This window comes from Aureococcus anophagefferens, assembly GCF_000186865.1.
Source record: "Aureococcus anophagefferens unplaced genomic scaffold AURANscaffold_5, whole genome shotgun sequence".
NCBI classification, from domain to species: Eukaryota; class Pelagophyceae; order Pelagomonadales; family Pelagomonadaceae; genus Aureococcus; species Aureococcus anophagefferens.
Window position 1 is genome coordinate 2,241,839 of NW_008705565.1, and position 26,528 is coordinate 2,268,366.

General features: G+C 72.1%; 6 protein-coding genes across 6 annotated transcripts; 3 read left to right on the top strand and 3 right to left on the bottom strand.

The window, feature by feature from the left end:
• Positions 1-529: 529 nt before the first annotated feature.
• On the bottom strand, positions 530-898 carry AURANDRAFT_7298 (hypothetical protein; the record flags this gene model as incomplete). The annotated part of the gene is made up of 1 exon (XM_009036528.1): positions 530-898. A coding segment is annotated over one exon (369 nt), but the record flags the coding sequence as incomplete, so codon positions are not given.
• A 10,923-nt stretch (positions 899-11,821) lies between these two features.
• On the bottom strand, positions 11,822-12,904 carry AURANDRAFT_11749 (hypothetical protein; the record flags this gene model as incomplete). The annotated part of the gene is made up of 1 exon (XM_009036888.1): positions 11,822-12,904. A coding segment is annotated over one exon (1,083 nt), but the record flags the coding sequence as incomplete, so codon positions are not given.
• A 2,508-nt stretch (positions 12,905-15,412) lies between these two features.
• AURANDRAFT_52966 (hypothetical protein) lies at positions 15,413-16,999 on the top strand (the record flags this gene model as incomplete). Its single annotated transcript, XM_009036754.1, has 2 exons — positions 15,413-15,757; positions 15,890-16,999. The coding sequence occupies 2 exons, from the start codon at positions 15,413-15,415 to the stop codon at positions 16,982-16,984; spliced, it is 1,440 nt and encodes a 479-aa protein (XP_009035002.1).
• A 2,069-nt stretch (positions 17,000-19,068) lies between these two features.
• On the bottom strand, positions 19,069-19,947 carry AURANDRAFT_23404 (hypothetical protein; the record flags this gene model as incomplete). The annotated part of the gene is made up of 1 exon (XM_009036887.1): positions 19,069-19,947. One exon carries the CDS (start codon positions 19,945-19,947, stop codon positions 19,069-19,071), a length of 879 nt encoding a protein of 292 aa, XP_009035135.1.
• Positions 19,948-20,379: 432 nt separating this feature from the next.
• Positions 20,380-20,703, top strand: AURANDRAFT_23610 (hypothetical protein; the record flags this gene model as incomplete). Its single annotated transcript, XM_009036755.1, has 1 exon — positions 20,380-20,703. One exon carries the CDS (start codon positions 20,380-20,382, stop codon positions 20,701-20,703), a length of 324 nt encoding a protein of 107 aa, XP_009035003.1.
• Positions 20,704-20,914: 211 nt separating this feature from the next.
• Positions 20,915-22,441, top strand: AURANDRAFT_52969 (hypothetical protein; the record flags this gene model as incomplete). Its single annotated transcript, XM_009036756.1, has 1 exon — positions 20,915-22,441. One exon carries the CDS (start codon positions 21,303-21,305, stop codon positions 22,347-22,349), a length of 1,047 nt encoding a protein of 348 aa, XP_009035004.1.
• Between the last annotated feature and the right edge of the window lie 4,087 nt (positions 22,442-26,528).

Consider the following 26,528-nt stretch of genomic DNA (forward strand, 5'->3'; position numbering starts at 1 on the left):
CGCGCGAAGCCCTCGTCGTCGTCGTCGAAGGCGCCGGCCGCGGTGGCCTTCGACGGCGTGGCGCTCGGGAGCGTCGGCGTGAACTCCTTGGCGCGCGGGTTCACGCCCTCCATCGAGAGCATCATCGCGTCGTCGCCGCCAAAGTCGTCGGCCCCCATGGACTCGAGCAGGCCGCCGGGGATGAAGAAGTCGCTGTCCTCCATGGTCGTTTCGTCGAATTCTGGCGGCGCCGGCGCGGCGGCGGCGGCGGCCGCGAAGTGGGCTTCGGCGCTTCGGCTTCGGCGGCGGCTAGGCGGCGGCGCGGCGGACACCGGCGGCGCGCGGCGGCGGCGCGGCGGCGGTCTCAGCGGTGCGCCGCGCGACGACGCCGCGACCGAGCGAAGATGCTGCGGCGGTACCGATGCGGCTCGCGGCGTAGAGCGCGTGCCCGTCCACTATCGTGCGGCGTCCGGCGACAGGCCTAGAATTTGACACAAGCGGCCGGGGGTCAAAGCTAGCCGGCGCGCGCGTTACGCCGCCGCCGCGCTCAGTACAGCTTGAGGTGCTTCGTGAACTGGTCGAGGACCTTCACGGGCGCGGGCCCGACCGCGAGGACGGTCTTGGAGCCCGGCGCGACCTGCGTCCGGCCCGCGTCCTCGACGAGGTAGGACACGACGCCCGCGGCGGCCAGCGTCGCCTGGAGCTCGAGGAGCTCCTCCTCCTTGGGCACCTTGACGCAGACCTTGGCCTGGCCCGTCATGGACCACCACTTGACCGCGGCCGGCGCCTTTCGCGCGCCGCGCTTGTAGGCGCCGAGCACCGCGTGGCAGCACTGCGCGGCGACCTTGCCCGGCTTCATCTTCGTCGACTTGCCCGCCTCGTCCTTGAGGTCCATGTTCACGCAGAGCAGCATCTTGTAGGGCGCGTCGAGCAGGCCCCACCTGTTCGCGTTGCTCGCGGCCGCCGCGTCGGCGGCCGCGTCGGGCTCGGACTCGTCGTCGCTGCTGTCGGCGCCGTCGACGGCGTTGGCGTTGCCCTCGTCGTCGCTCAAATGGTCGAACTTCGCGTTCGCCCGCCGCTGCGGGATCGACATGCGCTGGTAGGTCAGGGTGGCGACGACGCCGAGGCCGAAGCCGCAGGCCGCCGTGCCAGTCAGAAAGCCCATAAAGTAGCCGAAGCCCGCGCCGTCGGCCATGGCCGGAAAGCCGGCGAGCTGCGACCTTTTGAAAGTGGAAAGCGGAAGCGCTGCGACGCGGCCGGAGCAGGCGCGCGCGGGCCTTGCCGCAAGCTAAGGCGCTCGCTGATTGGCTGGGAGGCCTCCGGCCGCACGGCCCGCACCCGCACCCGCACCGCTTAGAGTCCGCGCGTGAGGAACGTCTCGCCCTGGCCGCGGGCCGCGGCGGGCGCGGAGAAGGGCGGCGGCGGCAGCGTGTCCGGCGCCCGCCGCGGCTTCCGCTCCGTCGCGGGCCGCCTCCGGCCCGCGGGCGCGCCGTCGTCGTCGCCCCAGACGCGGAAGCGGATCGTGCGCCCGCCGGCGAGGACGATGCGCTTCTTGCCGAGGTCGAGGACCTGGAGGAGCTCCCGCACGCGCGCGTCCGGCGCGGCCGCGCGCGAAGAGAGCCGCACGGAGAGCGCGACGCGCGCGAGGAACTCGGCGACGGGCAGCGTCGGCGACCGCACCTCCGCGGCGATGCGCTGGGCCGTGCGGAAGTCCGCGAGGTGGGGCACGATGCCGAGGTCGCCGCAGAGCTGCTCGTAGCGCGGCCGGCCGTCGTCCGCGAGGTAGTGGAGCCGCAGCAGGTGGAGCGCGTCGCGCTGCCGCAGGACGGCGTTCACGGCGGCGTCGAGGGCCGCGGCGTCGACGGGCGGCGGCGGCGGCGGCGACGCGGGAGACGGCGCGCGCGCGGGCGGCGCCGCGCCCGGCCGCCGCCGCCGGGGCGCGGGCGTCTCGCAGGGCGGCGGCGGCGCCCGCGGCGCGTCCCCGTCCGCGGGCGCCGCCGGCGGCGCGGCGCCGCGCCGGGCCTCGACGAGCAGCGCGTCCGTGCAGGCCCGGAGCGCCGCCGTCGCGTCGACGGCCGCGTCGCGCTCGCCGCGCGCGGCCTCGAGCTGCGCGGCCGTCGCGGCGTTGAGGTCCGCGTACTGGCTCGCGAGCAGGATCGCGCGCCGCGCCTCCTCGACGTAGAGCTCGCGGTGGGCCTCGTGGCGCTCGCCGGGCCGCGTCGGCGGCCTCCGGGCCGCGACGGGCGCGCGCGGCGTGCGCTCCATGTGGTCAAAGGCCTGGAACAGCTCGAGGACGACCTTGCTCTCCGGGCCGCCGTCGCGCGACACGAGCGACCGCGTCGCCGAGTCGCGCGGCGGGAGCCCCATGGGAAACTGTCAGGGCAGGCAGCCCATACGCCTCGAGGCTCAATGTTGCATGGTAGATTCTCGGGAGCCGACGTTTCCCCTAACCTCCGCGCGCGCGCTCGAGTGGTGGCAGCCCTGCGCAGGGCAGAAAGCGGCCTACCTTTGGGGGGAAGAACATGCGGCGCGCCGTCGGGGCGGGCCTCGCGGCCCTGGCGGCGTCCAAAGTGCCGGACGCGGACTGGGGCGACGCGACGTGCGCGGCGAAGGATCCGGAGGTGCGCTTCGTCGTCCTCGAGGAGATGCCCGAGAGCGTCACCCACGAGCTCATCAACGCCTGGAGCGACGGGTTCCGGCTGCCCACGGTCGTGCGGAACGCCTTCAACAACACGCTAGGCTGCGACTTCGACTACCTCGACGACGACGTCCAGCTCAAGACCAAGTTCGGCTACCTCGGCGGCTTCAACGAGCGCGACAAGGCGGCGTTCCCGTGGCGGCGCGTCCGCGAGACGCTGCAGTCCAAGTCGGAGAAGATCTACGGGAGCTTCGGCTACGGCACGGGCAACTACGAGCCCGTGCACAAGGCCGCGCTCCGGGCCATCAAGGCGCGCATCGTGCCCGACTTGTTCACCGAATTGGAGTACCCGGGCCACGTCATCTTCGGCTCGACGAACGAGACGGAGGTGTCGACGTCCTGGCACAACGCCATCGACGCGAACCTCCTCTTCCAGCTCTGCGGCCAGAAGCTCTGGTACACCATGGAGAAGCTGCCCGAGGGCCAGTACCCGGCTGCGTGGAACTCGACCGCTGGTTCGGGGGGTCCCCGCCAAACTTCAGAACTCTCGAGCTCGGTCACATCGACGTCGATTCGGCTGATCTTTGGACGAATCGAATTGCTCTCGTCAGGTTCTCGAAGCACAGCCGAAGAACTTGCGTCGAAACTGTCGCGTACGCTCACATTGAAGTCGGGTTGAAGATTTGAGTTCCACGCAGGTACCCGGTGCAGGTCGCGCCGCACGCGCACGGCGTCGTCAACGGCAAGGGCGTCGTGAACCCGTCCTTCGAGCACGGCGTCCAGGAGGCGTTCAAGCACAACCAGCCCTGGACCGACGACATGACCCACGCGGCGACCCACTTCGTCATCGAGCCCGGGGACCTGCTCATCAACCCGCCGTTCTCGTGGCACGCGATCAAGATCAACGACACGTCCGTGTCGCTGAGCCTCCGCGGCGACACGAAGGACGTGCTCGTCTGGCTCGCGGGCAAGTATTTCGGGGGCGACATCAACAACCCGTTCCTCGCCTGCTTCGCGACGCTCTTCAACGACTACTACGGGCCCTTTGTCGACAACAAGCTCGACCCGTGGTACGTCCACTACGGCAAGAAGGTCGTCGCCTGGGTGTTGGGCATCTCCACGCTCGACCTGAACTACGCGCTCTACGGCGGCCGCGCCTGGACGCTCATGCGCAACTACCGCATGCACTTCGACGAGTACCAGGGCGACAAGGCGCCGATGCACGGCGGCCTCAAGCACGACTTCGAGAGCTTCGTGCCGCCGGACCCCGGCGCCGCGGCCGCGGTCCCCGCCGCCGCCCAGAGGAAGGTCTACTGAAGGCCCGCCCGCGAGCCCCCCGCTCTAAGCGCCCCCGATACTTAGAGGCTCCTCGACATCGTGCTCCGCCGCTTCGCCGCGCACGCCGCGCAGAACCAGGACTCGTCCTCGGCGGGCACGGAGCTCAGCGGCGGGTCCAGGCAGTAGATGTGGGCCGCGCCCTCGTCGCAGCCGTCGCAGAGCAGCATGAGGTCCTCGTCGTGGAGGCCCTTGCACCGGAAGCAGGCCGCCTCCTCGTCCTTGCAGACGAGCCCGCCGCAGTGGCGCGCGACGTCGTTCGGCGTCGCGAAGCGCCAGCGCTCCGCGTACTGCGCCGCGGCGAGGAGCAGCACGCCGTCGCGCGCCGCGCAGCCCTCGAAGGCGACCCTGTACTCGCGGCGCAGGTGGCCCTCCTTCTTGCCGCAGCGCTGGAGCTTCGTCACGCGGCAGAGCACGCTCTCGGCCTCGAGCGCGGCGTCGTCGTTGTGCCGGTGGAGCACGCGCTCGCCGACCGCGGGCCACCGCGGCATGGACCCGCCGCGCATCGCCGCGTCGCTCAGCGCCGCCGCGGCCGCGCCGGGCGAGCCGCCCGCGGATCGCCTTCGCTTCTTCTCGTCGCGCAGCGCGACGGCCGCCCGGCGCTTGCGGTCGATCTCGTCGGGCGTCCGCCGCGCGGGCGCGGGCTCCGCGGAGCCCGCGGACTCGCGCTGGCGCCTCCGTTCGAGGGCCGCCTCGCGCGACGCCGCGATCTCGTCGGGCGTCCGCCGCGCGGCCTGGGGCGGCGCGGCCGCCGGCGGCGTGAGCGTCACGGGCGCCGGGTCCGCGGGCGCGTCGCGCCGGGGCGCCGCGGAGATGCCGTGCTGCTTCACGAAGGCGTGCACCTTGTCGACGGCGCGCCGCTTCCGCGCGCCCGGCGCGTCGTCCTCGGCCGCCGCCGCGCGCGCGTCGCCCTTTGGCCGCCGCGCCTCGCGCGTCTTCTTCGCCGGCGCGGCGCCCTTGGGCGCCGCCGCCTTGCGCTTCGCGTCGCCCTTGGGCGCCGCCGCCTTGCGCGTCTTCTTCGCCGCCTTGGCCTTGGGCTTCGGCCGGCAGACGAGGTCGTCGTAGGGCGCGCCGCCGCAGGCCGGGCAGAACCAGTCGACGTCCGGGAGCGCGGACAGGCCCAGGCAGCCCGTGTGCGCCGCGCCGACGTCGCAGCCGTCGCACAGGAGCAGCGTCGCGGCGTCGTCGCCGGACCCGCAGAGGCCGCACGCGACGTCGTCGCCCGCGTCCGCCGCGTCGAGCGCGAGCGCGTGCGCGGCCAATTCTTGCGACGCCTCGTCCGCCGTCGCGAAGCGCCACCGCTCGCCGTAGCCCGCGCGCTTCAGCGACAGGTGGCCGCTCCGGACCTCGCAGTTGAGGAACGTGCAGCGGGCCGCCGTCGCGCCGCGGCCCGCGGCGACGTGCGTGACCTTGGCGCAGAAGTTCTCCGCGTCGAGCGGCGCGGCGTCGTTGTGGCGGTGGACGACGTAGTCGCCGACCGCGACGGGCCGCGGGCAGGCCCCGTCGTCGCGCGCGGCGACGCCGACCCACGCGCGCGCCGCGAGCCGCCGCGCGAGCTCGGCCGCCGTGTCGCGCGCCGCGGCCGGCGGCGGCGGCGCCGGCGGCGGCGGCGCCTCGGCCTCGGCGGCGCCGTCGACCCAGACCTTGCGCGTCTCGATGAAGCCCCGCTCGTCGACGAACGAGTGGTCCACGAGCCGCCGCGACAGCCACGGCTGGCTCCCCTCGCTGCTCGAGGACGGGGCCGGCGACGGCGCCGCGGGCGCCTCGGGCTCGGGCGCCTCGGCCGCGGCGGGCGCCTCGGCCGCGGGGGGCGCCGGGAGCTGCGTCTCGTCGTCGTCGACGGGCTCCGGCGCCGCCGCGGGCGCGGGCGCCGACGGCGCCTCCGGCGACGCGAAGCCCAGGAAGCGGCTCGTGTGCTTGTAGACCGTCGGCGGCGACCGCAGGCTCGCCGCGACCACGGGCGTCGCCCGCGGCGGCCGCGCGGCCGCGTCCTTCCGCGCCGTCGCCGCCGGCCGCGCGAAGCCGCCGTCCGGCTCCGCCGAGGTCCGCGCCGGCGCCGCCGGGAGCTGCGTCTCGTCGTCGTCGACCGCCGGCGCCGAGAGCTGCGTCTCGTCGTCGTCGACCGCGGGCGCCGAGAGCTGCGTCTCGTCGTCGTCGACGAGCTGCGTCTCCGAGGTCGGCTTCGGAGCCGCCGGCGCCGACGGCTGCGTCTCGTCGTCGTCGACGGGCTCCGTCTGCTGCGTCTTGTCCGCGTCGATGAGCGTCTCCGTCAGCGCCGCCGGGGACGGCTCCGGCGCCGCCTGGAGCTGCGTCTCGTCCTCGTCGCTCGAGTCGTCGCTCGAGTCGCCGGCCGTCGGCGGACCGCACGGCGCCGACGCGACCGACGCGGCGAGCGCCGACGACTGCGACGCGGCCAGCGACGCGGCCAGCGCCGACGACTGCGACGCGGCCACCGACGCGGCGAGCGCCGACGACTGCGACGCGCCGACGGAGGAGGACGCCTGCGACGCGCTCCGCGCCGCGAGCGAGGCGGCCGACGGCCGCGGCGGGCTCGTCGTGCTCAGGCTCGCGCCGTCCGACGGCGGCGTCGGCTTCGAGAGCGGTCGCGCGACGTTGGAGCGCGCGCCGAGGCCGAGCTTCTTGGACGACGTCGCGACGTTGGAAGTACCGACTTTCGGCCTCGCGCCGCTCAAGGGCTGAAACTTCTTCTTCACGCCGCCGAGCGGTTGGAACTTTTTCATGGTGGAGGAACTCGCCTTGTAGGCGAAGGTGCACGCGACACTGGTGTGTTTTGTGCGAGATTCTCGACGCCAAAGGCGACGCCGCCGAGGTGCGACCGCGCGGCCCGGACCGTTCTCAAGCCGTCAACGACGACCTCGAAAGGCACGATGCCCCGCCGCATCTCGGCCGCGGGACCTGCGGAGCTCTCGCACGAAGCTTCGCGCGCCGTCCGCCGCAGCTCGTATACCACGTCCGTCGACGCCCCACACACACAAAAAACCCTTCAACAAAACACACCGAAAACCACCCACATCCGTTTGAACGCGCGCGCGCCGCCGCTCGCGCACGCACAAAGCCCGACACTACCATGGCCGACGACGACGGCCCCCAGCAGCTCAGTCGGAAAAAGTTTGGCAAGCGAGGCGGCTACTTCTTCTCCGGCAAGCGGACCGCGAACGGCGCGAGCGACTGCAGCGGCTTCAAGATGAACCCGGACAAGCCCGACGCCGAGCTCCCCGAGTGGGAGCGGTGCAGCAACCTGCACGCGCTCCCGTTCCACGAGATCGCCCGGCGCTTCGAGCGCGCGGAGTCCGTCAACGGCAACGACGCGCGGATCGACATCATCTTCGACGACTTCATCGTGGGGACCATCGGCGCGCAGTCGTCGTACCCGATCGTGCGCCTGCTCCTCGTGAGCAGCGACAACGGGCGGCGGAACTTCGGCGTGAAGATCAAGATCCTGTCGAACATCTACCTGAAGCTCGCGCACCTCAAGGACGCGCCCATGACCAACGAGGCCGCGCGGACGCTCAAGTACTTCGCGGGCGACCTCGAGGCGCGCGACCGGTGCGTCGGCGGCGACTTCGGCGGCAACCTCAGCGACGTGCTCAAGAGCCGCCTCAACATCGAGCGCGGGAGCCTGACGCTCGGCGAGGTCCACGCGTTCCTCGACGGCGTCGCGCTGCACCGGAAGAAGATCCACGCGCTCTTCGAGGACGTCTACCACAAGCTGTCGCCCGTCGAGCACAAGTGGCTCGCGCGCGTGATTCTGGGCGACCTCAAGCTGCGGCTCAAGGAGAGGCCCGTCTTCTGGATGCTCCACCCGGACGCCATGGAGCGCTACGCGGCCTGCAGCTCCCTGCGGACGACCTGCGGCGACTTCGCGCTCCGCGGGCCCGGCCGCCTCAAGGCGACGGGCCGCCGCGGGTCGCTCCCGCCCTGCGACGTCGACCCGGGCCAGCCCTTCCAGGTCATGCTCGCGCACGGCGACGCCCAGACCGACGACCAGGTCGCGAGCGCGATCTCGCACATCGCCAAGGCCGCGCGGCAGCACGGCCTCGCCGAGGGCGGCGGCGCGCCGGGCCTGCTCGCGGACCTCAAGCTCGACGGCGAGCGGCTCGTCGTCCACAAGAACGGCGCGGACGTCTCCTTCTGGACGCGGAACTGCAGCAACTACACGTCGACCTACGGCGTCACGGGCCTCGGCGAGGAGATCCGCGCGATGTGCGACGGCCTCGACAGGTGCGTCGTCGACGGCGAGGTCGTGTCGCTGAACCTGCGCACGCAGACCTTCGCCAACTTCGGGACCAACCAAAAGGTCGCGCAGTACGAGCGCGCGCTCATCGACGCGCGCAAGAAGCGCGGCGCCGAGGACCCGTACGAGGACGACACCGCCGACGACGAGGAGATCGTCGACGCGGTCCTGGAGGCCGTCGCCAACGACGAGGGGGAGATGCCCCACGGCCTCGACCGCCGGGACCTCGCCGCCGTGCGCCTCGTCTACGTCGTCTTCGACGTGCTCCACGTCTCGGGCCGCGCGGCGCGCGAGATCCTCGGCGCCGGCGCCGACGGCGCGCCCGTCCCCGAGGGCGGCGTCGGCGAGCTGCCCCTGCGGACGCGGCGCGCCATCCTCGAGCGCCTCTGCGAGCGCGCGAAGCCGGGCCGGGAGCGGACCGACGGCACGCGCGTGCCGCGGCGCATCCAGCTCGTGCGGTCGAAGGTCATCGACGACCCGCGGCTCTCGACCGAGCAGCGCAAGGACCAGCTCCTCAAGTACTACGCGCGGGTCGTCGAGATCGGCGGCGAGGGCGTCATCGTCAAGGCGCTGGACGCGCCCTACTGCATCGGCCGCTTCACGAAGAAGCTCAAGCTCTGGGTCAAGCTCAAGCCCGAGTACGGCAACGAGGGCGAGGTGCCGCGCCTCGACTGCGTCATCGTCGGCGGCTACTGGAGCGAGGCCATGCGCCACGGCCGCCGGGGCCAGCTGAGCCAGTTCGTCGTCGCCCTGCGGAAGTCCGCGGGCGCGGACGAGGACGGCGCGTACTACACCTTCGGCCGCATCGGCACGGGCTACCGCGTCCAGCAGCTCACGGAGATCAACGAGCAGCTCAAGGACAACCTCGTCGGCTACGACCCCTCGGACCTGCCGCCCTACTTCCACCCCGGCTGGGACCCGCGCGGCGAGGAGAAGCCCGACAAGATCGTCCGCGACGTGAGCAAGTCCGTCGTCCTCGAGATCAAGTGCGGCGAGCTCGTGAAATCGGACCAGTTCTCCGTGCCGTGCACGTTCCGCTTCCCGCGCGTCGAGCGCATCCGCCACGACAAGGGCGCCGCGGACATCGACGTCGTGCAGCAGGCGAAGGACATCTTTGCGAGGCCGCGCCAGGTCATCACCGTCGGCGGCGGCCGCGGCCGCAAGCAGAAGAAGGGCGGCAAGCGCCCGCGCGTCCCCGTGGGCGTCCGCAGCGACGCGCGCGTCGACCGGACGGCGCTGGGAAAGATCGCGGCCGAGTCGGACAAGACGAAGATCTTCGACGGCGCCGTCTTCGTCGTCCTGCCGGCCGCGCGCGCGCCGCCGCCGCCCGTCGAGCTGGACGCCGAGGATCCCGACGCCTGGACGGGGGAGCTCAACTACGCCGCGCTGCGGACGAAGCTCGCGGAGCGCGGCGCGGACGTCCTGGCCCACATTCCCAACTTCGACCCCGACGACGGCGCGGCCACGTCCTACTACGTCCTCGGCGCGCGCGGCCGCGACGGCACGCAGCTCAACGGCTACGCGAGGAAGCGGCGGGTCCGCGTCCTCGACGCGACGTGGGCCGCGCAGTCCATGGCCGCCGACGAGCTGCTCGACCCGCGGCCGCGCGACTTCCTCGCGCGGCCGTCGGACGACGACGTCGCGCGGCTCAAGCGCGACTTCGAGCCCGTCTGGGGCAACCGCGTGCGCGGGGAGATCACCGCGGGCGACCTCGCCCTGGACGTGGCCCACGCCCGGGACGCGCGGAAGCGGGGCGGCGACTGGTTCTTCGACGAATTGACGGAGCCCGTCGACGTCGACGCCGTGCTCGCGACCGCGGGCCTCAGGCTGTCGTGCCGCGCGCTCAAGGGCGCCGTCGTCCTCCTCACGCCGTACACGTGCGGCCTCCACTCGCGCATCCGCATCTACGGCGGCGCCCACCTCGAGCCCGGCGCCGACGCCGCCGCCGCGACGCACGTCCTCGCCGAGGCCGAGGAGGACGTCCCCGAGGGCCCGGACCGCGTCGATCGGCACTGGCTCGCCAAGTGCATCGAGGCGCGCGAGCTCCTGCCGTCCTTCTACTTCAAGCTGGAAGACGATGCCATGGACGACGCCGCCTTCGAGTGAGCGGCGGCGACTCCCGAGCTCGACCTTGTCCCCCACCCGGCCTGATTGTCCCCCCCGACCTGTTTCTAAGCCTGTGATTACGCGGAGAGCCGCCGCCGCCGCGCGGGCGACGCGTCGCCGCCCGACGCGCGGTGGACGCGGATCGTGAACGTCTCGTCGCGCGCCGCGAGGTGGCGCAGCAGGCGGTGGCCCGTGTGCGCCGCGGACTTGACGACGGCCGCGAGCAGGTCCTGGGAGACGTCGCGCGCGACGCCCCGGACGACGGCGGAGGGGTCCGTGAGGAAGACGCCCTCGACGGCCGCGCGGAGCGCCGCGTCGCCGGAGACGGCGGCGCGCTTCGCGAGGAGCCGGAGCTGGCGCTGGAGGTGGTCCACGTCGCCGCGGGTCGCGCGCTCCGTCGTGAGCACGAGCCGCGGCCGCTCGGCGACGTCGCAGCCGAGCTCCTCGCAGGCGCGGTGCGCGTCGACGTACTCGCGGAGCGCGCGCTCGAGGCACGGGTCGTCGACGGCGAGCACGATCATGGGCCGCCGCCGCCGGCCGCCGCGGAAGGCGTAGGTCCGCAGCAGCTCGTCGTGCGACCCGGAGAGCGTCACCGACGCCGTCGCGCGGCCGAGCGGTCCCGCGCCGGGCCGCACGCGGCCGGGCGCGGCGCCCGCGACGGACGCGGCGGCCTCGAGGCGGAGGCGCTGCGTGTCCGCGACGGCGCCGACGCGCGGGTCCGTGTCGACGAGGTCCTGGCCGCGCCAGCGCTCGAGGGACCCGACGAGCGTCTCGAGGAGGCCCAGCCGCGGCGACGGCGCGGCCCCGCCGCGCGGCGGCTGGCGCCAGCGGCCGGGGCCCCGCGCGCGCGCCGCGCCGACGAGCGACGCGCCGTCGTCGCGCGACGACGCCTGGCGCCAGCGGCCGGGGCCCCGCGCGCGGGCCGCGCCGACGAGCGCCGACGACGCCGCGCCGCGCTCGACGAGCGCCGACGACGCCGCGGCGCCGTCGCCGCGGTCGTCTCCGAAGGATGGGAAGCCGTCGTCGTCGCCGCCGCCGCGGAAGACGTCTCGCATCCGCGCCGCGGCGACCTCATCCTGGTACGCGCCGATCGGGCAGACGACGAGGGCGCCGCACTCCGAGCCGGGGGCGTCTCGGGGCTCGAGCGGGCAGCCCCCGGGCTCGAGCGGGCAGCCCCCGGGCTCGAGCGGGCAAACCCCGGGCTCGAGCGGGCAGCCCTCGTCCCGCACCGGGGACATCTCCAGGTCGGGGAAGATGTCCATCGCGCCCCGCGGGGCGTACCCCCCGTCGTCCCGCGGTGAGTCGGCGTCGTCCATGCCTCAGAAAGAAGGAGCGCTGGGGGCAAGGAGCCAAAGTTTGACTCATGATGACATGATGCTTTTAGCGCGCGCGCGTCCCGCCCACGCTCACAAGCTCTCCATGTCGGACTCGTCCTCGAAGTCGACGGAGTCCGTGTTCTGCTTGCCGCGCATCTTGAACCCCTTGCCGTTCGTGTTGGGGCTGCCGTGGCGGAGCTTCTGCTGCATGAGCGTGTGGCCGACGACGCCGATCTGGAGGTCGAAGGTGACGACCTCCTGCTTGATCTGCTTGAGGGCCTGCTTGATCTGGACGAGGGGCGACGTGTCCGTCATGGAGTTGCCGCGGTCGGCCATGGTGCCCTTCATCTCGTCGAGCTGCTCCGCGATGCCGCCGAGCTCGTTCGTGAGCTTGTTCACGTTCTCCGTGGACTCGTTGAAGGAGCGCTCGACGGCGTCGAGCTCCTGCTTGAGCGTCGCGTAGGACTGCTTGTCGTGCTCGAACTGCTTGTTGATGTAGTTCTCCTTCAGATTGATCTTGTCGCGCGCGTCGGAGACGCGCTCGCCCATGGCCTTGAGCTGCTTCTCCGTCGCGGGCATGACCTCGCGGATCTTCTCCTCGTTGAGCTTCGTCTGCTCGATGTGGGCGCGCCACTCCTTGCCCCCCGCCGCGGCCGCCGCGACGCGGAGCCGCGGGCCGACGCGCTCGAGCTCCGTCTGCCACACGAGGGGGTCGATGCCGCTCTTCAGGATCTCGTGCTGCGCCTTGTAGGCCGGGTCGTCCTCCTCGACGTCCGCCGGCGCGCTCTCCTTGAAGAGCGTCTCCTCCTCCTCGACGGCCTCGATCTCGTCCTCGATGCCGCCGCCGACGTCCGCGTCCTCGTCGGCCGCCGCCTCCTCCTCGGCCTCGCCCGAGTACTCCGGGTGCCGCCACTGGAAGTTCTTCTCCACGCAGCGGTCCGTCAGGAAGTCGAGCACGCCCACGGCCGCCTCGCCGTGGGCCTGCTTGAGTTTTGAGGTGGGGAAGTCCAACCCGAATTCCAATTTCCGCAACGCCAGCATCAACTTGTTCACGGACGTGTTCGGGTCGTCGAACTTGTCGACGCGGAAGAAGCCCGTGTCGCCCGTGATCTCCGCCATGAGCCAGGAGCACAGGTCCAGGAAGAGCATGAACTGGATGCTCGGGTTCCGCGCGGGCGCCGCGAAGCACCAGCGCTCGAGCGGCGCCCGGTCGCGAGCGGCGCAGAAGCGCTGCTGGCAGTCGAGCACCTTGAGCTTGTCGCTCACGTGCTCCATCTGCGGGGGTCGCGCGTTCGGCGGCGGGCCGGGGGCGGCGCGCGCGCGCGGATGGCGGCCGGCGTCGCGGGAGGCGGGGCAGCCCTTTCGCGGGACGTTCGGTCGGGGCATCGCGGCGGAGGAAAGTGTCGCGGCGCACCTGGACGTAGCAGTTCGGCGACGGCCCCTCCGCCGCCACGTTTGGCCGAGCCTGGCGCCGCGCCGGGTCCTCCGCCATCGCACTTCGAACCAGGCGGTTGTAATCAGCCGCGACGCCGCTGGACGCGACCGCTGCCCGATGTTGTGAAGCAGGAAACCTCATGCAAGCGATATTGCACTCGCTAAAGAGACAGCCCGACCTGTCTAGGAAGCCGAGGTGGGCTTTGCTGCAAAGGCCACTTGCCCTGGCCGCGGGCAGCAGGCGAGCAGCCAACAACGATTCCGGGTCCGCCTCCGAACGGCAGCGCCGCGGGCGCGACGGGCGGCGGCGCCGGCGGCGCGCCGGCCATGGACGACGAGAGCTTCTGGATGGCTTCCAGCCGCCACGTGGAGACGCACCAGGGCCGCGCGTGGCTGCGGGCGCCCAAGTGGGAGTGCGCGCTGAGCCCCGGCGAGCTGGACCTCGGCCACGTGCTCTGCGAGGAGGCGAGCGACGACGACGGCGGCGGCGGCGACGACGACTGGGCGCCCGCGCCCTACGGCGACCTCGATCCGAAGAAGCCGGCGAAGAAGCCGCCCCCGGCGCCGCGCCTCAAGCGGGCGACGTCGACGTTCCGCGTCGCGGCGCGCGGCGCCCTCGCCGGCGACGTCACGGCGCTCCGCGCGCGCGTCGTCCCGCCGGAGGCCGGCGTCTACGCGTCCGCGGAAATCCGGGGCGGCGGCGGCGCGCCGTTCCTCGTCGCGACGCGGGCGCACGCGGCCGACGGTCCGCCGCTGGAACTCAGTGTCGAGGTCGCCTCCGACGACGAGCGGCACCTCGGGTCGCGGCGGTTCTGGGTCCTCGTCGACTGCCGGTGCTCGCGGTCCGAGTCGGACACCTTCACGAACCGGCGCGTCGTCGAGGAGGCGAGCTTCGGCGTCTGGTGCCGGTGCACCTTCGTGAGCCGCGACACCTTCGCCCTCGTCGCGTCCGTCGAGAGCCTGAGCTCGGAGGCGCGGCCGTGGGTCCCCGAGTACGTGAAGCGGACCTTCGACGTGCAGATGCCCGCGATCGGCAACGTCTACGAGGACGTGCAGTTCGTGCGCCCCCTCTTCCTCGAGGATTCGAGGGCGGCCTGCGGCGGCGGCATCGACCACTACTGCCTCTGGGCGCTGTCCGAGGGCGCGGAGTCCATAAAGACCGCGTGCAAGATCGTCGCCCTACCGGCGGAGAACGTCTTCCTCGACCGCGCGCCCACGTCCTTCCTGAAGGTCGCCGCGGCCGGCGGCGACGTCGGCGCGCTCGTCGCGTCCTACCACGCCCACGCGCCGGGCGACGTCTTTCTCGTGGACCGCAAGGTGAGCAAGCAGCCGCTCGAGCTCTTGCGCCACCGGGGCATCGCCGTGCGGCTCTGCGACGGCGCGACGGGCCGGCCGGCGAGCCGGCGGGGGCACCTCGACGGCGTGAAGCGCAAGCCGCCCGTGCTCTACCCGGCGGGCAAGGGCGTCGCCTGGGAGTTCCTGCCCGAGGCGACGCTCCGGCCGCTCGCGCGCCGCGGCGACGGGCCGGGCCACTGGGCCCAGAAGGACCCGCAGGACCGCTTCCTCTACGCCGCGCCCCTGGCGCCGCCGGCGAAGCTCCGCGCCGCGGCGCGGAGCGGCGAGCATTTGGAGGAGGCGCTCGAGGACGCCGAGGCCGCGGCCGCGCGGTGCGACGGCGGCCGCGCGCTGGGCGACGGCCCCCACGCGGCGCTCCGGGACCACGTGGCGCGCCTGCGGAGCCTCGTGTGGCTCGAGGAGGCGGCGACGGCCGTGGACCTGGAGACGACGGACATGTACGACGTCGAGCTGAGGGACGTCGCGGCGCTGCCGCGCGGCAAGCGGCTGAGCTACCAGGCGCAGAACGCGCCGACGCTCGCGGCGGCGCGCTGCACGCTCAAAGTGATGGGCCTCTCGGAAGCTTCCGCGGGGAACCGGCCGCCTATTGTGGTGGGGGACGCCGCGCGGCTCCGGCCGAGCCGCGAGACGCTCCACGGGCCTTTGTTCTTCGGCTCCATCCCCGTGGAGCTCGTCTGCGTCGTCGCGCACGTCGCCCTCGACTCTATTACGATAGTCGTCCCGCGGTCGCCCTTCGCCGACATCCTCGCGTCGAACGAGGCTTTGGCAAAGGCCACGCGGTGGCACGTGCGCTTCCGGCCGTCGGCCGCGGGCAGCCGCTTCGTCCACTACGCGCTGTCCGAGGTCGCGCGGGACCCGGAGCCCTTCGAGCGCCTCCTGCTGGGGGAGCGGGCGCCCGACGACGGCGGCGTCGGCGACGCGGTCGCGGAGCTCGACGCGGCGTTAGATGAAGCCGCGCGGCGCCGCGGCGCCGTCTTCGACGAGCTGCGGGCCATGGACTTCGAGCCGTCGACCTGCGACGCGGCGCTGGACGAGCACGCGACCTTCGACGCGTGCCTGGCGTGGATCCTCGGCGGCGGCGAGTACGAGGGAAGTCGGCCTAAACGGCCGCCGCTGAACGCGCCGCAGCGGCTCGCGGCCGAGGCCATCGCGGGCCGCGGCACGTGGCGCCGCGGCGGGCCGCCCCTCGTCGTCTTCGGCCCGCCGGGCACGGGCAAGACGGCGACGGTCGTCGAGGGCATCCGGCGCCTCGTGGCATCGGACCCGGGCGCGCGGGTCCTGGCGTGCGCGCCGTCGGACGAGGCCGCGGACCTGCTCGCGCGGCGGCTGGCGGCGGCCGTCGTCGGGGACCGGTCCAACGTGCTGTTGCGGCTCAACTGGTGGCAGCGCAAGTCGTCGTCGCTGCCGTTGGATATCCTCCGGTATTCGTGCGTCGACGGCAACGGCGACGTCGACGCGCCCGCGGCGGAGGAGGTCGCCAAGTACGCCATCGTCGTGGCGACCTGCGGCGCCGCGGGGCTGCTGCTCTGCGGCGGCCTGCGGGGCACCTTCACGCACATCCTCATCGACGAGGCCGCGCAGGCGTTGGAGGCGGAGGCGCTCGTGCCTTTGGCGACGTGCGGGCCCGCGACGCGCGTCGTCCTCGCGGGCGACCCGAACCAGCTCGGCGCCGCCGTGCGGAGCCCCTTCGCCGCGTCCAAGGGCCTGGGCACGTCGCTCCTCGAGCGGCTCATCCAGCGCGCCGCGAAGGACCCGGCCGCGGCGCAGGTCGTCCGGCTCAGCGACAACTACCGCGCGCACGGCTCGCTGCTCGCGCTGCCGTCGAAGCTCTTCTACGACGGGAGCCTGCGGGCGAAGGCCGACGAGGCCGTGACGGCGTCGCTCCTGGGCTGGGAGAAGACCGCGCTGCTCTGCTGGGGCGTCAACGGGTCGGCCGCGCACGAGCTCGACAGCCCGTCGTACTTCAACGCGCTCGAGTGCGCCAAGGTCGCGCAGCTCGTCGAGTCGCTCCTCGCGTCCGACCGGGTGGCCTGCGACGTCGGCGACATCGGCGTGCTCTGCGCGTTCCGGAAGCAGTCGCTGAAGCTCCGGCTGCTGCTGCGGCAGCGCGGGCTCGGCGCCGTGTCCGTGGGGCAGATCTACGACTTCCAGGGCTCGGAGAAGAAGTGCGTCATCGTCACGACGGTCCTCTCCGAGCTGCCGCGCTTCGCCGAGGGCGAGCTCTCCGACCACGCGCCCGTCGGTTTGCTCGACGCGCGGCGCTTCAACGTCGCCGTGACGCGCGCGCGCGCGCTCTGCGTCGTCGTCGGCCACCCGGGCCTCCTCGGCGCCGCGGCCTACTGGAAGGACCTCCTCGAGCACTGCATCGACAGCGGGTCCTACCGCGGCGTCAGGCCCGAGGACCTCCTCGACGGCGCGGACGCGTGCGGCGACGACGACGCGCGCCACGTCGTCGACCTCATCGCCGAGAAGAGCCTCCTCGGCCAGGGCGACGTCGACCGGCTCTACCCCCGGGACGCGGCGGCGCTCTACGTCGCCGAGGCGAGCTGGCGCATCGTCCTGTAACTTACAGTGTAAGCCATATCGAGTAGGCCGGCGAGGGAGCCGTCCGACTGCACCCGAGTTTCACTCGAGGTGGCAAAAAAAACTTGTCCGACCACGAGCCGCCCACGGACAAAAGATTCGAACCTCACGACGAGGTGGGTGGGTGGGTCCGGAGGCCTGATTTGGAAAATCTACAGTGTACTGATGGGTACTTGTAACGCGCGCGCGCGCGCGCGGTCATGACCCGCAGTGCCGCGGCTGACGGTCGCGCGGCGCCTCGGCGACGTGTCTTCACGCCGCTATCGCCGCTTCTCGCCGCGGCGAGTCGAGCGGCGCGGGTGCCCGTTCTCATCGCAAAGCGGAGATTGGACCGCGCAGCTCCGCGACACGAGAGAGCGCGCGCGCGGAATCGCGCGCGCGTTGTGGCGATTTTGCGAGCGGCAACTTGAAGGCAACTAACGAAAAGGAGGTCCCTGATTGGCCAGGAGGTGGGTGGGTGGGTGCCGGGCCCGCGAGCGAGGAACCCGACGTAAGAGGGGCCCCTGCGCGACGGTGCGTGCCGCGGTCCCCGGCCACGTCCCCGGCCCGTGCCCGGGCCGTGCCCGGGGCCCCGTGCCGGGCCCGTGCCGGGCCTCCCCGGCCCGTGCCCGGCCCGTGCCCGGGGCCCGTGCCGAGTGCCGGGCCCGTGCCGGGCCGCGTGGCCCGTGCCCGGCCCGTGCCCGGGGGCCCGTGCCGAGTGCCGTGCCGCGTGCCGGGCCCGTGCCGGGCCGCGTGCCCGGAGCGCATTTACCGTGCCGGAACCCCCGTGCCCGCCGTCCCCGGCCCCCGTCCCGGGGCCGGACCGTCGTGCAGGGGCCCGTCGTAAGGTACCGCGGCTTTTATCCCGGGCGGCTCTTGGTCCGACTGAGGATTTCGCCGATTGTGGTTGGCGCGCGACAGAAGGTCGCCAACGCGTTCCCAAAACGAGAAAATTGTTCGCCATCTCTTGGCCATGATCGTCCTCTCGAGCCCTTCGTCCGTCGAGCTCGAGCCCTCGAGCGGCGTCCTCGAGCAGAAACAGGCGGACGCCTATGAGTTGAAAACGGCGGGGCGCGTCGCCCCGTCGCCGGTCACGGGGCGCAACGTGAGCGTGAGCTACGTGATGCGACACCCGCAGTTCGACGCCGACATCGTCGAGGACCACGAGACGGGCGTCCAGTTCGCGCGGCGCCGCGTCCGATCGATGTTCGCGCGACGCGGCCCGGCGAATCGACTCGAAGACGGACCCCCTCCGCAGGTGGACCCGCCCCCGTCGGCCGCGGCGCTCGCGCGGCTCTACGACGTCGACTACAACGACGCCTACGGCCGGGACCTGTCGCCCGACGCGGTCATCCCGCCGCGCGTCCCGGCGTCGCTCGCGCCCCCCCCCCCCTCGACCCCGCCGAACGTCCCCTCCTAGGTTCGTCGCGCGCCGCGCCAAGGCCCAGTGCGCCTTCGTCGCGCGGCACCTGCCCGCGGGCGCGGCCCTCGAGTCCGTCGTCGAGGTCGGCGGCGGCTGGGGCGCGCTGTCGTCCGAGGCGATGAGCCGCGGCGCGCCGTTCCCCGCGGCGGTGTCGTGCTTCGAGCTCGACGGCGAGGCCGTCGACTTCATGGCGTCGCGGGGCGTCGACGCGCGCAAGGGCACGCTCGAGGCGTCGCCGGCGGCCGACTTCCCGCCGGGAAGCGTGGACCTCATCCTCTCGTCGATGATGCTCGAGCACCTCCCGGACCCGCGGGCCGCGGTCGCCGCGTGGCGCGGGCGCCTCAAGGTCGGGGGCCACCTCTTCGTCGAGATCCCGCTGGAGAACCCCGTGCCGACGTGGTGGGGCAGCGACCCCGCGCGGCCCTACTGGGTCGGCCACATCACGTTCTTCGCGAAGGGCCACCTCGAGGCCGCGCTGGAATCCCTGGGCTTGGCCGTCGTCGCGGCGGTGCCCTTCGACGGGCCCGTCTGCCCGGGCTACGTCAACGCCGGCGACGCGCCCTACGACGTCGCGGCCGTCCCCGAGGCCCGCGACGACGCGCCGTCCCAAGAAAAGCGGCCGCGGCTCCTCCGCGTCCTCGCGACGAAGCTCTGAACATAAACCCTAGGCCGCGGCGACCTTCATGGCGAAGGGGATGCCGAGGGCGAGGCGGACGAAGTCGAGGAGGCAGAGCACGGCCATGGACGACGCGAGCGCCTCGACGGCCGTCGCGAAGAGGTCGTGCGTCGCGCCGTTGACGACGGTCGGCGGCGTCTCGTCGAGGCGCAGGAACATGGGGAAGGACACGAGGAAGTAGATGCCGTAGAAGGCCGAGCCCACGGTGTAGGCCATGTCGCGGTCCTCGAAGCTGTAGTAGGGGAAGCCGCTGATCGTGAGCGTCTCCATGAACGCCGTCAGGTAGGACATGGCGACGATGGACGCCGCCTCGAAGGCGAGGCGCCGTTTCGACGGCTCGTAGGACGTGCGGATCTTGCGCAGCGCCGCGTTCGAGAGCACGTGGTAGAAGCAGAAGTAGAAGTGCGTCGCGAAAAACATGGCCACGGGCACGTCGTTGAGCCGCCACGCGGGCATGGTGTACGCGGCGCCGAGCACGGAGTAGAAGTAGTGCGTGTACCAGTAGTTGCCCACGAAGCCGAAGATGGCGAGCCAGACGTTGGCCTTGAAGCTGTACCGCTCCGCCAGCGGGCGGCGCTCGTCGTACGTGAGCGCGGGAAGCAGGAACGGCTGCGCGTAGAGCGGCAGCGCCAGGCCGCCGCAGACGAGGAAGTAGGCCAAAGCGTCGAAGCGCTCGTACCACTCGAAGCCCACGATGCACGCGAAGGCGCCGATCCAGACGACGGCGTAGGCCAAAAACCAGAGCTCGGTGGCTCGCTTCGGCGCGTTCGTCTTCGGCGCCAGCCAGGTGCCGCGGCCCGTCGGCCGCGGCACGCAGCGCTGCAGGACGACCAAAAGGACGGCCTGCGCGGCCAGGATCAGGCACATGACGACGAGCACCGACATCGCACCTGCGAGGAGGCTAGTTGAAGCAAAGGTGAAGCAAAGCTGAAGCAGAGCTGACTCCGCCGCGCTCCGATGGCTCCGTCTCCTCGACGCGCGCTCGTCCTCGTCTGCGTCGCCGCTCTGGCCTCGGCGCTCGCGCCGGCGCCGAAGCCGCGCGCGAGGCGAGCGGCGCCGGCGGCGCCGGCCGTCCTCCAGGGCCTCGGCGCGGCGGCGCTCGCCGCCTCCCTCTTCGCCTCTCCGGCCTTCGCGGGCCAGAGCGAGGCCGTGCGCCAGGCCGGCGCGGGCAAGATCGAGGGCGGCGGCGCGAGCACGCTCCAGTCCGGGCGCATCATCGCCATCACGCGCGGCGTGAACCTGGACAACACGGTGTGGGAGGGCAAGAGCCTCAAGGGCGTCGCGTTCCAGCAGTCCGTCATGCGCAAGTGCAACTTCAACAAAGCCCAGCTCTTCAGCGCGTCCTTCTTCGACGCGGACCTCGCGGGCACGACCTTCGTCGACGCGGACATGAAGCAGGTGAACCTCGAGATGGCCGACCTCTCGAACGCGGATCTCACGAACGCGGACCTCACGGAGGCCTACATGGCCGGCGCCGTCATCAAGGACCTCAAGAAGATCGACAACACGGACTGGACCGACGTCGACATGCGCAAGGACCAGCGCACCTACCTCTGCTCCATCGCCAAGGGCACGAACCCGAAGACGGGCATGGACACGCGGGACACGCTCATGTGCAAATAGGGAGATCGCGGCGGCAGGGTAAGCCGGCGCGTTGTGCGAAAGACGCGGGTCTGGGTCTCGACCGCCTCTCAGTTTCGCGGGCCCGGACGCCTAGGTGTGTGTCGGGATCGCGTACTTGATCGCGTCGGCGCCGGGGAATTGCCGCTAGCTCAACGGATCGCCGAGCCGACCTCGTCAACCGCGCCGCCACCGAGGTACGTCGTCGCCGTCCATCAAAAGTCACCAACGATGGAGTTTGTTTTTGGACCGCCGAAAGTAGAGAGGAAGGGCTCGAAGGAGATCTCGCCGAGCCACTTCATGCGCCGTGCGGCGTCGCGCGCTGGCCGGAAAGCGTTTTTCCGGTGGCATCGCCGAAGCGCCTCGCACGCGCCTCGGCGATGGGCAGCCGGCCGGCGCGCAGCGAGCTGCGCGCCGGCGGCCCCCGCGCGGCCGAGAGCGGGCCGCGCGCCCGCCCCGACGCACCCGTCGCGCCTTCGAACCGCGAGAAAAGCGGCCACCGCGGCTCGCCCGCCGCCTCGGCCGTAACGAGACGGTCGCGCTGAACAAACCCCTGCCTTAGGCCCGACGGTTCCATCGGCCCCGACCACCTGCACAACGAGATGGGCGTCCTCGTGCTCGGCGTGGGCAACCCGCTCCTCGACATCTCGTCGAAGGTGCCCATGGACGTGCTCGACAAGTACGAGGTCAAGTCCGGCGACATCATCCTCGCCGAGGACAAGCACGCGGGCATCTACGACGAGCTCGTGGAGAAGTACGCGCCCGAGTACATCGCCGGCGGCGCGACGCAGAACTCGATCCGCGTCTGCGCCTGGATGCTCAAGGCCGCGAGCCGGACCGGCGCGTGCGCGTTCGCCGGGTGCGTCGGGTCCGACGCGAACGGCAAGAAGCTCCAGGAGTGCGCCGAGGCCGGCGGCGTCGAGGTCGCCTACCAGGTGGACGGCGAGACGCCGACGGGCGTCTGCGCCGTGCTCGTGGACCCGTCGAACGAGCGCACGCTCGTCACGCGCCTCGACGCGGCGAACAACTTCAAGAAGGACCACCTCGAGTCACCGGCCGTGCAGAAGCTTATTGTTTCTGCCAAGGTCATCTACTCCGCGGGCTTCTTCCTCACGTCCGGCGGCCCGGAGTGCACCGAGCTCCTCGGCGCGCACTGCGCCGAGTACGGCAAGCGGTTCTGCCTCAACATCTCCGCGCCGTTCATCGCGCAGTTCTTCGGCGCGCAGCTCGACGCGACGCTGCCCCACGTCGACATCCTCTTCGCCAACGAGACCGAGGCCGCGGCCCTGGGCGAGGCCAAGGGCTGGGGCTCCGACGTCGCCGCCGTCGCTTTAAAGGTCGCGGCGCTCCCCAAGGCGTCGGGCCTCTTCGCGCGCGCCGTCGTCTTCACCCAGGGCGCCGACGCGACCCTCGTCGCCTACGGCGGCGTCGTCCACAAGTACAACGTGCCCAAGCTCGACAAGGCCAAGATCGTCGACACGAACGGCGCCGGCGACGCCTTCGTCGGCGGCTTCCTCAGCCGCCTCATCCTCGGCGAGGACTTCGACGCCTGCGTCAAGGCGGGCCACTTCGCCGCGCGGACCATCATCCAGCGCTCGGGCTGCACCGTGCCGGACAAGTGCACCTACGGCTCCATCCTCGGCATGTAGGCGACCATCGACGCGCCCGCGCGCGGACCGCGGCCCCTCGCCCCGAGGCCCCGCGCTCCTTTCCGACGCGCCCGTTAAAGCGATCCCCCTCCAGAAGCAGCAGGCGGGGGAGGCCGAGCGGCGTCGCTTCACACGCGTCGCGTTCGTCTTCAACATTGGGGTTCCTTGCCTTCAAGATCGCCGAAGAATTGCCTCAGCTGAGAGCGTAGAACATAATGGCTTCGGCATTACCCCGCCTGCGCTCAGGCATGTTGGCTTTCGGCTGGTGGTGGTTCGCAATACTGCTGGCCGCGCCGGCGTCGGCGGGCCTCACGCTGCGGAGCTACGAGAACTCCGGCTTCGTAAGTACGCCGAACGAGGTGGTGCTTCCGGACACGTCGCGCATCGCGCTCCACCCGAATGCGCTCTCGGGCATCGCGAGCGGCATGCTCGCGCTCCCGGCGGGCACCTGGAACTTCTCCTGCGCCTTCGAGAGCGCGACGCTCGGATTCGTGTGGGTGGACGGGCACCTCGTCTGCCAGACCGGCGCCTACGATCTCGCGCCGGGCTCGGGCGACGACCCGCTGCCCGTGCGCAGAAACGCGAGCGTGGCGTTCCGCGCGCACCTCTACGGCGCCAACGCGTCCGCGCGCGTCCTCTGGGGGCAAGGCGGCGCCGCCCTGGCGCCGATCCCCGCCGCGGCGCTCGACGCGGCGCTCTCGCGCGGCGAGCGGCTCCGCGACGACACGCAGCGGCGCGCGAGCAGGGGTTGGGGCCACATGCTGCGCGCCGCCGCGTCCGACGGTTCGCGCGTTCCGGACCCCGTCTCTTCGCAGGCACCGCAACATGCTCACGATGACGAAGCTGCCCGCGGGCGTCGCGCTGACGACGGCGCTCTGCCGCCTCTCGACGGGCGCGTGCGTCGACGTCGCCGTGCCCGACGGCATCAGCCGCTGCGGCGCGCGCGTGCGGCCGGGGCCCTACGCCATCGACCGCTCCTACGGCGAGTACAGCTTCGGCATGAACGCGACGCTGTCCAACGTCTCCGTGGCCTTCTCCGTCGGCGACGGCGGCGAGACGCTCCGGGCGACCTACGCCGCCGTCGGCTGCGGCGCGTGGGACTGCTCCGACTTCGCGCTCCGCGTGAGCGGCCGCTTCCTCTGGGCGCGCGAGGGGTCCGTGGCCGTCGGGAACGCGAGCGTGACGTTCGCGCCCGCGGGCCTCGCTCGAATCGACGTCGCCGCGTCCCGCGCGTTCCTCGCGCCGGACGCGCTGCCGCCGGCGCTCCGGGGCGCGGGCGCGTTCCTCCCCCTCGACTCCGGCTTCGTGACGCTGGCGACGACGGCCGAGGACGCCGCGACCGTCCTCGGCGCGATCGTCGACCGCGGGGCGGCGCACCGGGCGCGGACCCACGACAAGGTCGGCGACGCGCTCGTCGACGCGGCGCTGGCCGTGGAGGCCGCGGCGTCGTGGACGGCGATCTCGACGCCCGCGGAGAACGGTTATGGAGTGCTCATGCCCGTGTCCCGCGCCTGGAGTCGCGTGCCGCCGGCGGACCCGGACTTCTCCTACGCGATCTTCGACTGGGACAACTTGTTCGCGTCGCTCCTCGCGGCGGTCTCCGGCGGCGGCGGCGACGACCTCGGCAAGGCCGTCGCCTACTCGAACGTCATCCAGTCCTTCAAGGCCAAGGCCGCCGGGGGCTACCTCGCGAACTGCGCCGGCGGCGGCTACAAGGACCAGGACCGGTCCGAGCCGCCCGTCGGCGCCAAGGTGCTCCTCGAGCTCCACGACCGCTACGGCGACGACTGGCTCGTGGACCTGCTCTTCGACGACTGCCTCGACTGGAGCGACTGGGTGCTGCGGACGCGCGTCGCGGAGGTCGGCGGCCTGCCGTTCTACAAGCTCCGGTCCTGGGTGGAGCGGACGGGCGCGCCGGGCGGCATGCAGGAGGCGCGCTACGAGAGCGGCCTCGACAACTCGCCCATGTACGACTGCGCGACCGCGGACCAGGGCGACGGCTGCGACTTCTTCGATCGCGAGACGGGCTTCATGGAGCTCGCGGACGTAGGCATGACGTCCATGGCCGCGCAGGAGGCGTACGCGCTCGCGACGCTCGCGGAGCGGACGGGCCGCGCCGGCGACGCCCGGACGCTGCGCGCGCGCGGCGACGCCTACGCGAAGGCGGTCCACTCCCTCTGGGACGAGCACCGCGGCGTCTACGCGAACCGCGTGCTCACGAACGCGAGCCTCTCCCGCCGCATCTCGCCGACGTCCTTCTACCCCCTCATGGTCACGCGGTCCCTCGACGGCTCGGACGATTTGACACGGGCGACCGCTCTGGTGGACGGCTGGCTCACGAACGAAACCCGCTTTTGCGTGAAGAACCGCGGCGACCGCTGCTACTGGGGCCTGCCGTCCATCGCCGCGGACGACGATGCCTACCCGGCCCTGGGCTACTGGCGCGGCTTCACCTGGGGCCCGATGGCGCTCCTCACCTACTGGAGCCTCGCGGCCTACGACGACGTCCCGGCCGTCCGCGCGGCGCGCGGCGAGCTCGCGGCGCAGATGGGCGCCATGGTCGTGAACATGTGGCGGCTCCACGGCCACATCTGCGAGAACTACCTGCCGCACAAGAACGGCACGGAGGTCGACGGGACGGTCTGGCCGAACGAGTGCACGGGGACGACGTTCTACCACTGGGGCGCGCTCGCGGCCTACATCGGCCTCGTCGAGGCGGGCCATTGGGCTTAGGTAATGTGACTTCGGTGGCCGCTCGTCTTCCCCGGCCGAGGCGGTCGACCGGCTCGCTCTAGCGCAGTAGGCGACCCACCCCGCGCACCACGCGCCGACCTGACGTTCGCTCGCCAAGCGCTTTGCCGCAAAGTCTCTGTCGAGCGCAAGGCGGCACCCCGCCTACGCACACCGCCTTCGCGCCTGCCTCCACGAGAGCCAGGGAGGTGCCGCGATGGCGACGGGGAACCCCATGTTTGATCGGGTGCTCGCGGGCATGGCGCAGGACTTTAACAACCTTTTCGAAGCGTTCTCACCCCATCAGGAACTCAACGGAGGCCGGCAGTTTTTTCAGTTTCACGTCGCCGAGGACCGGGCGCGCACGGCGGATAAGTCGTGGGAGAAGCAGAAGGAGCTGGGCAACGCGCTCTATCAGAAGCGAGCGTTCCGGGAGGCGGCGGAGCTTTACCGCTCGGCGGCGCTCCTCGCGGAGAGCCCGTTCGACTTTGACAACGGCGTCATGCAAGCGCTGTTCGACGCGCTCCAAACGTGGCCCGAGGAGTCGGCGCCGGATCGCGTCGTGCACACCGTCGAGCTGACCACCGAGATCCTCTCCTTTTTGGCGCCGGATAAGCCCCTGGAACGGTCGCTCGACGTCGGCGACGGGAAGACGATGAAGGCCAAGTATCCAAACAAGGGCGCCGGGATCGCCTGGAGCAACCACGCGGCGGCGTGCCTGGGCGCGGGCGACGCGCAGGAGGCGTTGGAGAGCGCCCGCAAGGCCACCGAGGCCGACCCCTCGTTCGTGAGGGCGCACCGCCGCGAAATGAAAGCCTTGCGACAGCTCGGCCGGCGCGACGAAGCGAAGGAGATCGAAGATGAGATCCGCGACTACGAGAAGCTCGCCGCGGGATACCCCAGCGAATCGCTCGCGCTCATCCAGGTCGGGTGGATCACGCTGGAACGAGCTCGTCTGGTCTACTGCCCTCCGCGATTCGCGGCGGCCGCCGAGCGGGTCGTCGAGGCGATGGCCGACGACGACGTCAAGAAGGTGGAAGCGCGCGCGTCTCTCGTGCCGTACTGCGGCGGGCAGCTGCTCATGATGTCGCTCGTTTTCGGCAGCGTGCCGATCGGCCGCGAGATCACGTGCATGGAATGGTCCGTGGTAGATACGGAGGGCGGCGACGTCGTCGACCAGCCGCCGCAGGGACACGCGTCTCCGAAAGCGCTCGAACGGGCGCCGGCGCGCATCGGTTGCTTCGTCCGAGATCTCGCACTCCACGGCCTCACGGCGGTGTCCGTGATGCTCGGTCAGGGGCTCACGCAGCACGTGGAACACGTCGAGGCGAAGCTCCGCGAGGGCTTTCCGGGCGTGCACGAACCCTACGCCGACATCATCGTGTTCCACGCGAGCACGACGAACGCCGGCGGCCACATGCCCGTACCGATGACGCGGGATTCCTGGGC